Source organism: Mesocricetus auratus, unplaced genomic scaffold, assembly GCF_017639785.1.
Source record: "Mesocricetus auratus isolate SY011 unplaced genomic scaffold, BCM_Maur_2.0 Super-Scaffold_100007, whole genome shotgun sequence".
NCBI classification, from domain to species: domain Eukaryota; kingdom Metazoa; phylum Chordata; class Mammalia; order Rodentia; family Cricetidae; genus Mesocricetus; species Mesocricetus auratus.
In genome coordinates, this window is record NW_024429191.1 from 58,364,897 (window position 1) to 58,381,552 (window position 16,656).

Consider the following 16,656-nt stretch of genomic DNA (forward strand, 5'->3'; position numbering starts at 1 on the left):
CACAAATCCAATTCTGATACAGGAGTTCAACCTCATTGGGATTACAGATGGCTGTCTTCTCTGCACTGCCCTAGTCCCTCCTGTCTCCACAGGTATCAAGCAGGCTTTCACAGTAAGGAGAGAACACACAAAACTATACTTTCTCTTGCCTTAGAAGTGGCTTCATCACACCTAGTTTGGATTAGAGCTGTGTGTGCTTGGTCTGGAACAAGAAACGAAACTCAAGCATATGGTTTCCATGTATTTTAGATTTAACAGGCAGCAGAAGTTCTCTTTTCTGGAACCAAAGAGTAATGCCAAATTAAAGTATGTTACACAATCAATCAGCTAACCTGTCTGTCACTTCTCAACAACTCATACAGACTCGTATTACAAACCATCCCAGAGGCTTGCAATACAATTTCACCAAATTGGTGTTACTCTTCGCTAGTGGCCAGCCTGGTGCATGGCGTGTTTAGCTACAAACAGCTCTGCTGACTGTCCCTGTAACATTTTCATGGCTCGCCAATAGATCTGTCCACAGTTCTCAGGTCTGCCGAAGGGGTGGCTCAATTCTTCTTTAATGTAATCCATCCAAAGATCTTTAAAAGGGGGGAAAAAAAGCCTAATTAGAAAGCTGAGAAAACTTATTAGGCAAATTCAATTAGTTAAAACTAAGCCAATTAAAAAGTTCTAAGAAATTTCCACACATAAAATTAATGTAAATAAAATATATATAAATGAGGTACCACGTAATACTCTGATACATAAAAGCATTGTGTAATGTTTAAATAAAGTTAAGCCTATCTATTGTCTCATTCATTTCTTTATAATGAAAACTTTTGAACTCCTTTCTTTTTTTGTTGTTGTTTTGGTTTTTCAAGATAGGGTATCTCTGTGTAGTCCTGGCTGTCTTGGGACTCATTCTATAAACCAGGCTGGCCTCAAACTCAGAGATCCTCCTGCCTCTGTATCCCAAGTACTGATATACCCTTTTTTTTTTGAGGGGGAGTTAATCCCTTGCTGTCCTGGAACTCTCTCTATGGACCTGCCTCTGCCTTCCAACTGATGGGATCAAAGATGATCACAACCACTGTCCACCATCAGTCTTCCTTTCTACTCTCCAAAAGACACAGCACATTGTTGTCCTCACTGTCCCACAGCAGACTAGCCCTAGTATAACTAAGCACTGACTTACCCTCCTTTCCCACTAGGAGGGCCAGCTCTAACTACTGGCCTACCCTAACATTTTCTATATAAATACTTGTTTTTGTTTCGTCTGGTTTAGTTTTGATTTTTTGAGACAAGGTCCCATTCTGTAGTACAAGCTGGCCTGGAACTCATTACATAGCCTAGACTGGCTTCAAACTCCTTGCAATACACTGCTCCAGCTTTATAGCACAGGATTAGTCATAAACCACTTCATCCCAGCACACATAATTTTAAAATGATTTATTTTATAATGTGTGTGTGTGTGTGTGTGTGTGTGTATGTACACCTCCATGTCATGGCATACATTTGGAGGTCGGAAGACAACTTGTGGAAGAAAAGTCAGTTCTTTTTTCCTACTATGTGGGTTTAAGAGATTTAACTCAATTCTTCATGTCTGGAAGCAAGTGCCTTTAGCCATTGAAACATCTCACTGGACCATATACATTTTTCTTCTTACAAGACCCAAACCAAAGCCAGGCATGGTGGTGTACAACTTTAATCCCAGCACTCCAGAGGCAGAAACAGGCAGATCTCTGTGAGTTCAAGGTCAGCCTGGTCTACAGAGGAGTTCCAAGGCAGCCAGGGCTACAGAGAAACCCTGTCTGGAAAAGAAAGAGAGAGAGAGAGAAAGAGAGAGAGTGCCGAACCAAGCAAATCTTTGTCTGATCCAGAGTCCTTATGAGAACTAGTGGATATGAGGAACTGCAAACTTAAATGATAAGTAAATCCTATGCTGCAGTGGTAGGCATAAGAGCATTTCCAAAAGAAGTTTGAGGCCAGTCTAGGCTATGTAGCGAGTTCCAAGGTAGCCCAGACAACAGAGCCTAGGCTACCTTGTCTCAAAAACCATAAAAGACAGGAAAAACACTGCAGAACTGTTCTAAGTTAGAAGAGCCTAAGGTACAAACCAGAAACACTATTCTACCCACCTAACAGTTCAGAGATGCAAGAGCATTACTCACACCCATAACTGAAATTTGCTTACCAGAATCTGTAGATCCAAACTCTCTCAACGCCCTCTCGTAATATTCCCTCAGGTTTGCCATCTTGCAGGGTTCCTATAAAAACACCAGAAGATCTGCCTTCATCCATCTAATCATAAATCACTTCAACTGTATTTTAATCAACTATCTGTTAGGTGTATGAATGGGAAGGGCCAAACCAGGCTGGGGAGATGGCTCAGCAGCCAAGGGCACCTGGCACCAAGCCTGACAGCCTGAGTTCAATCCCCAGCACCCACATGGCAGAAACCAAGCATCAACTCCCAAAAGTTGTCCTTGGACTGTCATACTCACACTGTGGCACACAAAAAATAAGACCAAGGAAAGAAAAACACATTTATCAGAATGAAGTAAATGTCAACCAGGAAATCACTTTGCTCTGCTGACGTAGGGAAAAGTCTAATTATATTTCAGGATGGAACTTTCGAGGTGTCACAGGAATAAGACTTAAAATCCTTGATGGGCTATGCTAGATTAAAGTGAAAAGATAAACAGAGACAGTTTTATAGCCTATGCTAAGATTTCTTCCTTTTGAGAATTTGTGTTCTGACACAGAGTTATGACCATCTTTTTTTAAAGATGTATTTATTTATTATGTATACAGTGTTTTGTCTAAGTATATTCCTGCAAACCAGAAGAGGTCACCAAATTTCATTATAGATGGTCATGAACCACCAAGTGATTGCTGGCCTCTGGAAAAGAAGCCAGTGCTCTTAATGGCTGAGCCATCTCTCCAGCCCAAATTATGACCATCTTAAAACCGTTTGAGGTAAGATTTCATTATGTAGCCCAGGTTGGCACAGAGTTCACAGCAATCCTCCTAAGTGCTGGGAATAAAGGCATGAGCCATCATACCTTGCTCTAAAACTCTTACATCACAATAGTACATAAATACAAGTACATGATCTTCAAGTTCTTTAAGCCCTCCACTTTTTAAGTGTTTCTTCACTTGGAATGTACCTCAGCACCAGTAACAAAGTGTGGGCTATGTCAGCACAGTACAGGAATGGAGTCAGGTGAGGAGAATTCTGCGTGTTGTGAGAACATTCCAAGAAAACAAGACAGAATCTTGTGACCTCAGTTTCTTCAAAAACACAGAATTGTTCTTGGAATGTGTTTTCATACTCCTCCCAGGTGCAGCAGATAGGAGTGGCTTTACTTCAGATACTCATTATTGCTTGCTGTTGTTATTCAATTGTCCTTTATATGTCTCTATGGAAAGCATATTTCTGTCATGTGTAGTTTGTCCTTGTGATTGTATAGTCTGAACTCATGAGAACTTTACTCATGTGACCTGTCTTAACACTGAGTATAAATTTCTGAGTTAAAAGCCAGCCTGGTCTCAAAAAACACACACACAAAAAACAAAAAACAAAAAACAGGTAACTATTTCATGAGTTCAATCCCTAGCACCATTAAAAAAAAATTAGAATGTCTTCCTTATTCAAATCTTCCTTCACCAAACCACATTATATGAAGTCAGTTAAATCTCACATGCATAAATATGCAAACACATTTTGCCAACATATCACAACATACATTGCACGATACACATTTTTTTTATCCAATATCCCACTGGGGCTTATATGTCTCACACGCACTTAGCAAGTAGAGGGCCTTCCTATATAGATGAGGGTAAGAGACATACAATTAAGTGATTTGTCTATGACATAACTATTACATTAACAATCTAGAAACTGGTTAATAAATATTATGTTAAACTGTCTCATCATACTTACAGTAAGTATACTATACTAAACTTCAGCATAACAGGTACTTGACTTAAGTAACAATGATCAAAATCATGAGAACAGGAGCTCAACCTCACTAGGGATTTCCCAAATTTCAATAAAAATAAATACCAGGTGAAATACCAAAAATCAAAGAAAACAAAAAACAAAGCTGAACTCAGAGAAGCTATGAGGAAACACTTATCCATTAGCTGACTACCTCTATAAATAATTATAATTCTTTTGGAAGACTGCATGTTAGCATATATAACATGGTGGTACACATCTGACTTTTTTTTTTTTTGGTTTTACGAGACAGGGTTTCTCTTTATTGTTTTGGAGGCTGTCAGTCCAGCCCAACCTCGAACTCACAGAGATCCGCCTGCCTCTGCCTCCCGAGTGCTGGGATTAAAGGCATGTGCCACCATGTCCAGGTATCTGACAATTGTAATTATATATTATTTATGATTTATTAAAGCTTGCCTGAAGATTCAGAAAGCAAAGTCAGCCACACGCCATAGAAGCCAGGCACACACCTTTAATCACAACAGCCAGAAGCTAGGAGGTGGTGGCACATACAGTTAACCCTAGGACTCAGGATTAAGAGACAGATGGATCTCTGTGAGTCCAAGGCCACCCAGATATACACAAGAGTGAATCAGTCTAAAAGAGAATTATAGCACACATCTTTAATCCCAACATTAGGGAAGCATACAAGACAGAAGCAAGGTCTCAGAGAGGCATTCATTCTCCAGTCACACTGAGGAGAGGCAGCAAGCAGTCTGAGGCTTGGTGAGAGCTCATGGAGACAGGATCAGCCCATTCAACCTGAGTCTGAGGTGAGAGCTAGTGGCTGGCTACTTTGCTTTTCTGATATTCAACTTGAAATTTGAACCCCAATATCAGTCTCTGGGTCATTTATTTATTGATGTTACAGACAATATTTTAAAATGCATTTTTTTAGGCAGGCATGCATGGTACCACACATCTTTTATCGCACCATTCTGGAGGCAGAGGCAAGCAGATATATGGCTACATATATATATATATATATACATACATACATACATACATACATACTCCAAATTTATCATGGTCAGAAAATTTGATAATGAATACATTTTTTGATAAGTTTAGAGTAAGTATTTTTCTTATTTTAAATAAGATACCATGTAAATCAATGATGGCACTCTCATCTAACATTAGCAAGGCCCTGAACTCAATTCCCATCACTACAAAATAAAAATGCCAAGCTGGGTGGTGGTGGCGCATGCCTTTAATCTCAGCACTCGGGAGGCAGAGGCAGGTAGATCTCTGTGAGTTCGAGATCACGCCTGGTCTACCGAGCGAGATCCAGGACAGCCTCCAAAACAATACAAAGAAACCCTGTCTCGAAAAACCAAAAAAAATGTGTGTGTGTGTATGTATATATATGCCAGCAGTGTTGACACCTTTAATCCCAACACTCAGGAGGCAGAGGCAGGTGGATCTCCGAGTTCCAGGACAGTCTGGTCTACAGAGTAAGTTCCAAGACAGCCAGGGATACACAGAGAAACTTTGTTTGTTTTGTTTTGGGATTTTTTTCTTCTTTTTTTTGGGGGGGGGAGGGGGCAGGATCTTACTATGTAACCTTGGCTGGCCTAAAACTCATATTGATCCTACATGCTGGGATTAAAGATGAAAACTACACTACCACCCTGAGCTGTATACTATTTTAACTGAGACTTTCCTATCTTTTTGCTCCTCATAAGTTACAGTCAAAATGACCAGAAACTATGATTAAGTGCTCACTCTACAGTCCAAGACAAGAGGAGAACAGTGCACTGTGGAGGCAAGCAGCAGCTGCCCCTCACCCAGCCTAGCAGGGAAGCTTCCTGGGACATCTGGGTTTCTGTTCTCCAGACACACACCTTCTGCCCTCTTACCATTCTTACCAGCTCTATGGAAACAGGCTGAACCAAGGGACCAGGAGCTTGTGCTCCATTCTAACAAGTTTTGAACAAAAGATGCTGCCCTGCATAATAACCAGAGAGCCTTGTTTCCAGCAGAAGAGCTCAGAATACTCACCTGCTCCTTTTCAAACTGCACCATCTTCCTGAAAAAATCAACTGAAAATGGGCGGCTTTCCTGTAAACTAAAAGGGAGTGGGTAAATGTTAGTTCCCACAATGACAGAAAGCCCTTTACAAAGTACAAACATGAATAAATAACCAGGCTTTGCTTCCACAACAGGTGGTTTAACAAAGACTCAGCAGCAATCTCACGCAAAACTGGAACTGATGAAGTCACTCCCATGCCTCAACGTTGAGTGACTGACCCTTTACCACCCTTAAACAATTTCTCACACACATTGTTTGTTGTTGTTCCTGTTTGTTTTGTTTTTCTAACATGTTCCTCTGTGTTGCCCTGTTTGGTTTCTAAGTGCTAGGCCCAAATGATCTCCTTACTTAGTCTCCTGGGGTCACAGGTATGTTCTACCACATGAGCTTCACACATTTATTTTAAATAATGCTGCTATTGAGAGGCTTTACTGGAGAGGAGACAGTCCAATGCTTAGCTACAGTTTTCAAAACCAGGATTATAGTGTAGCATCAACTATATACTAGAAACAAGTACTAAAATGATGTAGTAGGCTGGAGATATAGCTCAGTGTATAGCCCTTGTCTGGGTGCAAGGCCCTGGGCTCAATACTTACTGCTTTAAAAAGAAATGATCTGCTCACAGAGCTGTTTGTACTAGTGACACAATTACAGTTATCAATGAGCTAATGTATGAATTGCTTTAACTATGCAAAAACAAAAAAGAAAATAACGTTTTGAAAGTCTCTGATTAGCACTTCAGACAGTATTTGCAACCCACATAGTCTGGGTATGAAAGGCTGAGTCTGGCCAGGAAGACAAGAAACAGTTATGACACCTGAGAGTACCTTTTAAACACTGTTCTGGCCTTTTTGTAGCCACCACTCCGATAAGCCCAATCCAGGTATTTCTCCTTCAGAGTTATTGAACTGGCACCTGTGACAGCTAAAATAGCTTTCTACATTTAAACGAAAAGAAAAGAAACAAAAACAAGCTGTGTAAAGGAACTTAATGATATCAATACCCACTCCAAGTCACTATGTAGTGACTTGAGATATGAAATACCCATTCCCTGAACAAGGGACAGAAGAGGGAGCCTGTACCTTAAAGATTGCTTCAGTGTCCTCCTGGCTTTTAGCACTTTCACTCCACTCTGCCCAAGAAATCCACAAGGGCAGACAAACCTGCTCACAAAACGAAAAACAAAAACCTGTTAGATGTGACTTTCTCAGCACTGTACTCTGAAAAGTCATTACTATGAAGACTTGCACAGCCAAGACATCTAGAGAAACACTTTCAACAATTTAGTCAACTAAATCTGGACTACAGCCATCATTAGCAATCACCTTTCAATTAAACAAGTGAATAAACGCCATCCAGCCAGGTGTTGGTGGCTCATGCCTTTAATCCCAGAACTCAGGAGGCAGAGACAGGTGGATCTCTGTGAGTTCCAAGCCAGCATGGTCTACAGAACAAGTGCCAGGACAGGCACCAAAGCTACACAGAGAAACCTGGTCTCAAAAAACAAAACAAAACAAAGCCACATCCAGTCAGGCCCCAAGATACCCAGGTCATGAGTCTGTGGTATGGGAGCTACTTCCAAAGAACTGATCTAGGCTGGCCTGCCTGATCTTCACAGTGCAGAGAGGACAACAGAGAGCAATGTACTCTATTCCCCATTTTACCTTCTGCAGTACATTTTCCCACTCACTAATGCAAAAGATTTACTCTGTGGTAATGCACACTTTTAATCCCAGCACTTGGGAGGCAGAGGCAAGTGGACTTCTGTGAGTTTGAGGCCAGCCTGGTCTACAGAGCTAGTTCTAGAACAGTCAAGGCTACATAAAGTCACCCTGTCCTGAAAAGCCAAAAAAAAATTTTTTATACAAAGTAAGTTCAGAACATTAACATTTAGATTTTTGTGAGATGAGTTTATGACTAGATGTGGATACAAGTGAGACTATTCTATTAGTATTTCTCATTTGCAAGACATTTAAAAAGAATTGAGAAATCTTACATGACTAAGTAAACTTACAAATATTTAACAAATCTAGGATTAGAAATAGACGTAATTTCTCTTCAATCCTCGAAATATTACCATTTAACAACAATTATTCTAAGGGTTTGCTCTCTTTAGACAAGTATATTACAAATGAGCTTTTTGGCAGAGTGCTTGCCTGGCCTGCACGCACCAAGCCCTGGGTTCAATCCCCAGCACTACAAAGAGAAGACACAGTGAAGCATGCCTAGAAATCCCAGCACTCAGGAGGGGGAAGCAGAAGAATAAAAGTTCAAGGTTCTCCTTAGACCAGCCTGGGACACATGAGACCCTATCTTTTAAAAATGAAAAACAAAACAAGCAAGTAAACAAACAAGGTTTTTTTTTTTTTTTTTTGGTTTTTTTCGAGACAGGGTTTCTCTGTGGCTTTGGAGGCTGTCCTGGAACTAGCTCTTGTAGACCAGGCTGGCCTCGAACTCTGAACTCACAGAGATCCGCCTGCCTCTGCCTCCCGAGTGCTGGGATTAAAGGCGTGCGCCACCAACACCCGGCAACAAACCAGTTTTCTAAAAAGAGTAAAATATGAGGACTTGGAGTGGGCTTTGTGGTCACGAACACTTGTTATTGCAAAGGACCTGGATTCCATTCCCCAGTACTAACATGGAGGCTTAGTATCTCCTCCGGCATCAGGCACACACATGAGACTCAGAACACATTCAGGCAAAACACTCACACATAAAGCAAATGAAGTAAAATAAGCAGAATAAAATATGAAAGATATAATTCACAGACCTGGGGTTTGAGGTGTGCAAAGGCTTCTTCAAAATGCATAGCTACATCAGGGTTCTTTGACCCAATGAGCACCTGCAGCTTCATCTGCCACATTGTTGCAGAGTCCTTGAACAATTCCGTGCCAGCTTCTGCCACCTGAACAGCTTCATTAAAGAGGTCCTGGCGCAGCAACAAGTCAATCTAGAAAAGACAAAGCACATGTAAAGTGCCACTTGAAAGCAAAATGACAGAGTATACAAAGACTATTATGACAATAATCTCAACCGTCTTCCCACTACACCTTTTATCACAGCTGCTAAAGACACAAATGGTATTTGGAATCCCCAACCCCCATTCCTACCCATAGGACTATCAGAAAATCAAAGAGGAGGGCTAAGGAGAGAGATGGTTCAGCAGGGAAAGATGCCTGCCAAGTAACTCTGCCAGCTGAGTCCTCTCTCAGGATCCCACTGAAAGGAAGAATCTCCTCCCCAAAATACTCTACTCACACAAGTCATGACACATACATACACAGAGTAATGATACTTTCTTTCATCAGAAAAGGAATAAAAAGCAGAGAGTCTAAGTAATTTAAGCTAGAACCCATACCCACTAGAACATAATAATGATAAAAACAGCATCTGTATACTCAAAAAGAAATACATGTATCTGTTCAATGGACTTATTTGGCATAACTTTTCCAAAATGTAATTTGACACTATATAATAAAAATCATTGCTGGGCATTGGTGGCACACACCTTTAATCCCAGCACTCGGGAGATAGAGACAGGCAGATCTCTGTGAGTTTGAGACAAGCCTGGTCTACAAGAGCAAGTTCCAGGACAGCCTCCAAAGCCACATAGAAACCCTGTCTCAAAACAAAAACAAACAAACAAACAAAAAATCATGATGGGCTGAGGAGGCCAAGGTTCAGGGATTAAGAGCACCGGCTGCTCTTACAGAAGATCTGGGTTCAATTCCCAGAACCCACATGCAGCTCACAACTAGATGTAGCTCTGTCTCAGGGGATTCAACACCCTCTTCTGGCTTCCTAAGACATCAGACACACATGATGTGAAGATACACACACAGGCAAAACACCCACACATAAAAAAACAAACAACCAATCATGAAAGTGGTGAGTTTAACAAATAAGACCCAGGAAAATAAATTAAGGAAATCTTATCTGTGCAAAATCTTGTGTCCACAAGTTTATTAGAGAGTAAAAAAAAAAAAAAAAAAAAAAAAACTAGTATCAGTCCAATTATACAAAATTGCAAAAAAAGAAAAAAAAACAAAAAACAAAAAAACAGCAGTTTGTAACTGGTTCCTTCAGCAAGTACACTTACTGTGCATTGTTAAAGGCCAAATTTAATACTGAGCAAATGAGATCCTCCCTGCCCAGAGAGCAGCCAATCTAACAAGATCTGTGCCACATAAAAAAGGAATCACCTGCTACAGGAGTGCAGTGCAAAAGGACCAACACTGTCCATGGCAACGATGAGAAAGAACTTCGGGAAAGGAAACATTTAAGCTAAGACTTAAGGAGAAACAGGCACAGGCAAGTAAACAAGGCTCTCCCCAACAGTTTGTACAAGTTTGACGACAGAGATGGCTCAATACAAGAGGAAATTCATGTTTAGCATGGAGGATAGGATGCCAACAAGAAGACAAGTAGATGTTTCTAGAAATATAGGCAAAAATCAAGGTAAGAAGTTAGAAAAATTAAAAAAAAAGTTGGAGTAACTTCTCCCAAGTCTAAGGGAAAACAGAATATAATCTTTTATTTTTTTATTTTTATTTTTATTTTTTTTTTTTGGTTTTTCGAGACAGGGTTTCTCTGTGGCTTTGGAGGCTGTCCTGGAACTTGCTTGGTAGTCCAGGCTGGTCTCGAACTCACAGAGATCCGCCTGCCTCTGCCTCCCAAGTGCTGGGATTAAAGGCATGCGCCACCAACGCCCGGCTTAATCTTTTAATTTTTACATTTATTTGCATGTTTAAGTTACACATATATAGCTGGGCCATGGTGGCACACAACTTTAATCCCAGCACTTGGGAGGCAGAGGTAGGTGGATCTCTGTGAGTTCGAGACCAGCCTGGACTACCAAGCAAGTTCCAGGACAGCCTCCAAAGCTAGAGAAAGCCTGTCTCAGAAAAACCTAAAAAAAAAAAAAGATACAGATATATTTGCCAGGTGGTAGTGGTGGTGCATACCTTTAATCCCAGCACTTGGGAGGCGCAGGCTCTAAAGAGCAAGTTTCAGGATAACCAGAGCTGTTACACAGAGAAACCTTGTCTCGAAAAAAAAACACACATATATTTGTGTAAATGTACACATGAGCATTTTGATATAGGTGTGTATACACGTAGACACCATAGGTTGATATTGGATGCTTTCTCAATTGCTCTCTATCTTTTTTTGCATGAGTCTATCTATGTGTGTGATGTGTGTGTATGTGTGTTCACATGTATGTGGGTACATATGTACATGCTGGTGCACATTCATGTGTGTGGTCATGTATATGGAGGTCTAAGGCTGATGTTAGCTTCAGTCATAGCTCTCTGCCTTATTCTTTGAGACAGGGTCTCTCAACTAAACCCAGAGCTCACCCACAGCTAATCTAACTAGCCAGGTTCCTCCAGGTATCCTGTCTTCCCCTTCAGCACACTAGAATCCAGGCTTTTACATGCTCCTGACACTGTATAGCCGCTGAGCCATCTCATAGTCACGGTCCTCCACTTTGTTTTGGGATAGTGTTTCTCACTGAACCTAGACCTCATCTATTCAGCTGAACTGAAGAGATGAACTCCAGAGACTCTGCCTGTCTCTGCCTTCCCAGCACTGGGATTACAGTGGCAATATTAAAAAATGAGAAGAGTAAGGGAAAGGAAAGTGGTTGAGAAGGGAAAGGTGGGAGGAAGGTAAGGTGAAGAGGGAACCCAGGAAGGATAGAAGCAGAAGGGGAGGGGGAGGGAAAGAAGGTTAAGGGAAGCGATAGAAGAGAGAAGGGCTGGAGACAAGACCCTGCAGTTAAGAGCTGGTTATTCTCCCAGAGGACTTGGGTTCAATTCTCAGCAACCATATATCATAATCAACCATCTGTAACTCCAGTTCCATGAGATTCAAAACCATCTTCTAGCCTGCATATACATGTAATACATACATATATGCAGGCAAAACACTCATACACATAAAATGAAAAATAAATCCTTTGCCAGGCCATGGTGGTACACACCTTTAATCCCAGTGCTCAAGAGACAGAGACAGGCAGATCTCGGAGTTCAAGGACAGTCTGGTCTATAAACACAGAGAAACCCAGACTCAAAAAAACAAAACAAAAAACTTCCTTTAAAAAGGGGGAGGGGGAGGGCCGGGCACATGTAGTGGCATACGCCTTTAATCCCAGCAATCAGGAGGCAGAGGCAGGGGGATCTCTGTGAGTTCAAGACCAGCCTGGTCTACAAAAGGTAGTTCTAGGACAGCCTCCAAAGACACAAGAGAAACCCTGCCTCGAAACCCCCCACCCCCAAATACATACATACATACATACATACATAGGGGCGGAAAGGGGGGAAGGGAAAAATCAAGTAGACTTACTCTGACTGTTCTCTTTTGGTGTATGTTATATGGTGTCTGATATATGTTAAATCAGAAGGAAGTATATGTAACTGGCAATGAATGTGTTTTCTATGGTCTTACCCACTGCTTGTACTGGGCTTCAGAAAGGAGCTTCAGTTCATGGGCCTTCCTGAAAGCAAGCATGGTTCTTTCCAGCCTCTGAAATCAGAAACATCTAGGGTCATTAAACAGAATCCAGCAGGAGCCTCTGGCCACTAATCTGGGCAAAGTGCTCTTGCCCGTTCTGAGAATTCAGAGATGAAGCTCATTCAGAATTGGGTGTCACTCATGATGAAATGAACTACACACCTGCACCTGGCACAGCCCAGTCAGCAGAAAGCTCTCCTATCCTATACCCAGAAAGCAGAAAGCTCTCCTATCCTATAACCAGAAAGCAGAAAGCTCTCCTATCCTATACCCAGGATTAGGGCGAAGCAGACTAGATATTCACGATGACAAGTCACCCACAGTGAAAAGCAAGTGGTTAAGTCTGAAATTCTAGAAGCTGGCCCAGACCACAAAAAAGAACTCTGTCCTTGTCTAGCAGACAGACACTTTCTAACCAACCACTGTAGCTATTCAAAGAAAATCCTTACCTGCCCTCTAAGGGGTACACTACTGGTCTTCTTAGAAAACCTTTCCAAGCAAAAGTTGATGTAACACTTCCACATGGCCTCTGGAAAAGTCAGATGACACCAATTATCTCACCGTCCTCTTAGCCCAAACATCTTTCCTTCAAAGGGAAACTCCCTAGAAAAAACTTAGCAGCTAGAGATTCCCCAGTGGTTAAGAGCACTTGTTGCTCTTCCAGAGGACCCGAGTTAGGATCCTAGCATCCAAATTGGGTGGCTCACAACCACCTGTAACTCCAGCTCCAAGGATTCAACAACCTCTTTTGGCTTCTGTGGATACCAGCACATGTGACAGTATTCATTCACTGAGACAAACACACATACATATAAAACAAAAATAATAAATTGTTTTTAAAAACAAGTTTAAACCAGGCAGGGTGGCCAATTCCTATAATTCTAGCACCCAGGAGGCAGAAGCAGGCAGGTCTCTGTGAGTTCGAGGCCAGACTTATCTACCTGAGAAGTTCTGGACCAGCCAGAGCTACATAGTGAGACCCTGTCTCTCCACCCCCCAACCCCCGCAAAAAACCACACACACACAAACACAAAGAAAAAAAAAGGAAAAACAAAGATAGGAAAATACTTAGAAAATTATAATCTCTTGAGGTTTGGGAGTTGGCTTACTTTGGTTTTTTGTTTGTTTGTTTGTTTGTTTGTTTGTTTTGAAACAAGGTATCATGCAGCCTAGAGTGGCTTCAAACTCACTATACAGCTGAGGATAACCCTGACCTTCAGATCTTCCTGGCTTTACCTCCAAGGTGCATTATAACTAGGTACTACCACCTGCAGTTTAGTTTACTACAGTGCTGGGTATCAAATCCAGGGCTTCATGTGCTCTGTGAAAACACTTTACCAACTGCGCTACATCCCCACTCCTTGCACTATACTAAGTATCATCTCTGCCAGACAAATGAGCCTAAATACCTCTCTTATTTAAGAAATTAATGGCCGGGCGTTGGTGGTGCACGCCTTTAATCCCAGCACTCGGGAGGCAGAGGCAGGCGGATCTCTGTGAGTTCGAGGCCAGCCTGGTCTACAAAGTGAGTTCCAGGACAGCCTCCAAAGCCACAGAGAAACCCTGTCTCGAAAAACCAAAAAAAAAAAAAGAAATTAATGAAAACTCTTACACACACTTGTAATCCCAGCACTCGGGAGGCAGAGGCGGTAGGTCAGGAGTTCAAGTCCAACCTAGATTACATGAACTCTCATGAAAAACTCTATAGTTTTTCATCATCACAGAAATAACAGCTAGAAGGAGGTATATGGGTTTAAGTATATAGCTCAGTTGGTTCAGTGCTTGTCTAGCACGCACGAGGTACCACACATACTGGTCCTGAAGTTCAAGATCATCATGGCTTATGCAGTGGATTGAGAACAGCCTGGGATACATGAGGTCCTGTCTCAAAAAAAGGAAGAAGGGTATAAAGGGGGTAGAAGACAGCTCAACAGATAAAGGCTCTTGACACCAAGCCTGATGACCTCCATCCACTTCCAGTCAGACCCACTCCAGTCCTCCGACTACCACATGCATGCTGGAGCATGCACTCACACACACACACACTCACACAATAAATAAATACGTGCAATTCTCTTTTTAGTTTAAGGAGAAAAAAAAAGTCAGGCACAATGTAAACTGTCCTTGACTTAGGTTTCTCTTCCTTTTTTTCTCTTCTCCTGGGGACTGAACTCGAAGTACACACTTGCTGGGTAAGTACTCTGCCACTGAGCTATATTCCTCATACAGAGACATCCCACATCAATGGAAGTGTTGACAAAGACAGGCTCACCTGTAGGCAGAGTCTTCACTGCCTCTTCGTACACTGCACAGCACCTTTCCTCCCTGCGGCCCACTTCCACCGCTTTGGCTTGTTTCGATACAGGCTGCTCTTCACCAGGTTGGGACTCGATCTCTAATTCTCGCCTTGCCACATAATCCCAAGTGAGTGGATCATCAGTATGCAGAGCTTGAAGGCTGAAAATGACAGCTCACTGGCACCTTCCCCATGATAAGAAACTAATTCCAGAATAACAGAGTTCTGATGATCTACTAAAGGACATGGCGCACCCTTGTGCAATACCACAAGAGTAATTTCCTAATATACTTTCTAGAATAGCTTAATGTATAGACTTATCAATGGAGCAGAGTTGTTATATATCAATTGGATTTCAGACTGTTTCAAGCATCATTTAAAAATGTTAACTTTTAAGCTGGGCAGTGGTGGCGCACGCCTTTAATCCCAGCACTCGGGAGGCAGAGGCAGGCAGATCTCTGTGAGTTCGAGGCCAGCCTGGTCTACAGAGCGAGTTCCAGGACAGCCTCCAAAGCCACAGAGAAACCTTGTCTCGAAAAACCAAAAAAAAAAAAAAAAAACAAAAAAAAAAATAAATAAAAATAAAAAATAAACAAACAAAAACCCTACAAACATTAACTTAAAATTATAATAGCTTAGAGGCTGAAGAGATGGCTCAGAGGTTAAGAACACCAGCTATTCTTGTAGCATAGCACATACGTGGCAGCTCACAACCATCTATAATTGTAGTCCCCATGAATCCCGATGCCCTCTTCTGGTGTGCAGATGTACATGCAGACAAAAACACTCATACACATAAATTAATAAATCTTTTTTTTTTTTACATTATAATAGTTCAGGCTGGGCAGTGGTGGTGCATACCTATAATCCAAACACTTGGAAGGCAGAGGCAGATGGATCTTTGTAAGTTTGAGGCCATCTTGGTCTACAAAGCAAGTTCCAGAACAGCCAGGGCTACACAAAGAAACCAGACTACACAAAGAAACCTGCCTCAAAAAGAAAAAAATTATGACAGCTCTCGAAATCAGATCCATAGTTATCTGTAGCCATAGAAGCCTCCATGAGCCCTAGAGAACCTGGGCTCTTGAATTCTTGTAACAGAGACAGAGAAAAGCCACATCCTAATCCTCTGCCAAAACCCTAAAGACATTCAAAGAACAAACTGATACATATTCTAGCTTATCTCCCATAACCCGGGAAATGGAATGTGAGCACTATGCAGTGGTTTAAATGAGAAACATCCCCACAAAGGCCCATGGATTTGAATACTTGTTCTCTAGTTTAAAGCACTATTTGGGGAGGGGGGGAGGAAGTTTATGAATTCTTTAGAAAGCACAGCCTTGCAGGAGAAAGGACACCAATGGCGGCAGGATTTGTGGGTTTATAGCCATACTCCACTTCCTGCTCACTCTCTCTGCTTTCTTGTGCAGGCAAATATGATCAGCCAGCTTCCTGCTCATACCAGCTTGCCATGTCTTTCCTACCATTAAGAACTCTAGCCCTCGCCAGGCAATGGTGGCGCACACCTTTAATCCCAGCACTCAGGAGGCAGAGGCAGGCGGATCTCTGTGAGTTCGAGGCTAGGCTGGACCAACAGCCTCCAAAATAATACAGAGAAACCCTGTCTCGTAAAAACAAAAAAACAAAAAACAAAAAACTATTAAAAAAAAAAGACACTGCAGAAATATATATTTTCTATTCATAATATATTTTTTTTTGGTTTTTCAAAACAAGGATTCTCTTTTTTTTTTTTTTGTTTGTTTGTTTTTTGTTTTTTTGTTTTTTGTTTTTTGAGACAGGGTTTCTCTGTGGCTTTGGAGGCTG

The 16,656-nt window shown here is 41.6% G+C and overlaps 1 protein-coding gene across 1 annotated transcript in view; it reads right to left on the reverse strand.

Annotated features, from left to right (window-relative positions):
• Positions 1 to 228: 228 nt before the first annotated feature.
• The window catches only part of Utp6 (UTP6 small subunit processome component), a 30,343-nt gene continuing 13,915 nt past the window's right edge, over positions 229 to 16,656 (reverse strand). The window contains exons 11-19 of the mRNA XM_005076985.4: positions 14,809 to 14,993; positions 12,986 to 13,065; positions 12,471 to 12,548; positions 8,791 to 8,970; positions 7,103 to 7,183; positions 6,848 to 6,957; positions 5,990 to 6,056; positions 2,177 to 2,249; positions 229 to 581 (exon numbers count right to left, since the gene is read on the reverse strand). Coding sequence (XP_005077042.1) covers positions 427 to 581; positions 2,177 to 2,249; positions 5,990 to 6,056; positions 6,848 to 6,957; positions 7,103 to 7,183; positions 8,791 to 8,970; positions 12,471 to 12,548; positions 12,986 to 13,065; positions 14,809 to 14,993 — 1,009 coding nt within the window. The 3' untranslated portion in view covers positions 229 to 426. The remainder of the gene's footprint in view (positions 582 to 2,176; positions 2,250 to 5,989; positions 6,057 to 6,847; positions 6,958 to 7,102; positions 7,184 to 8,790; positions 8,971 to 12,470; positions 12,549 to 12,985; positions 13,066 to 14,808; positions 14,994 to 16,656) is intronic.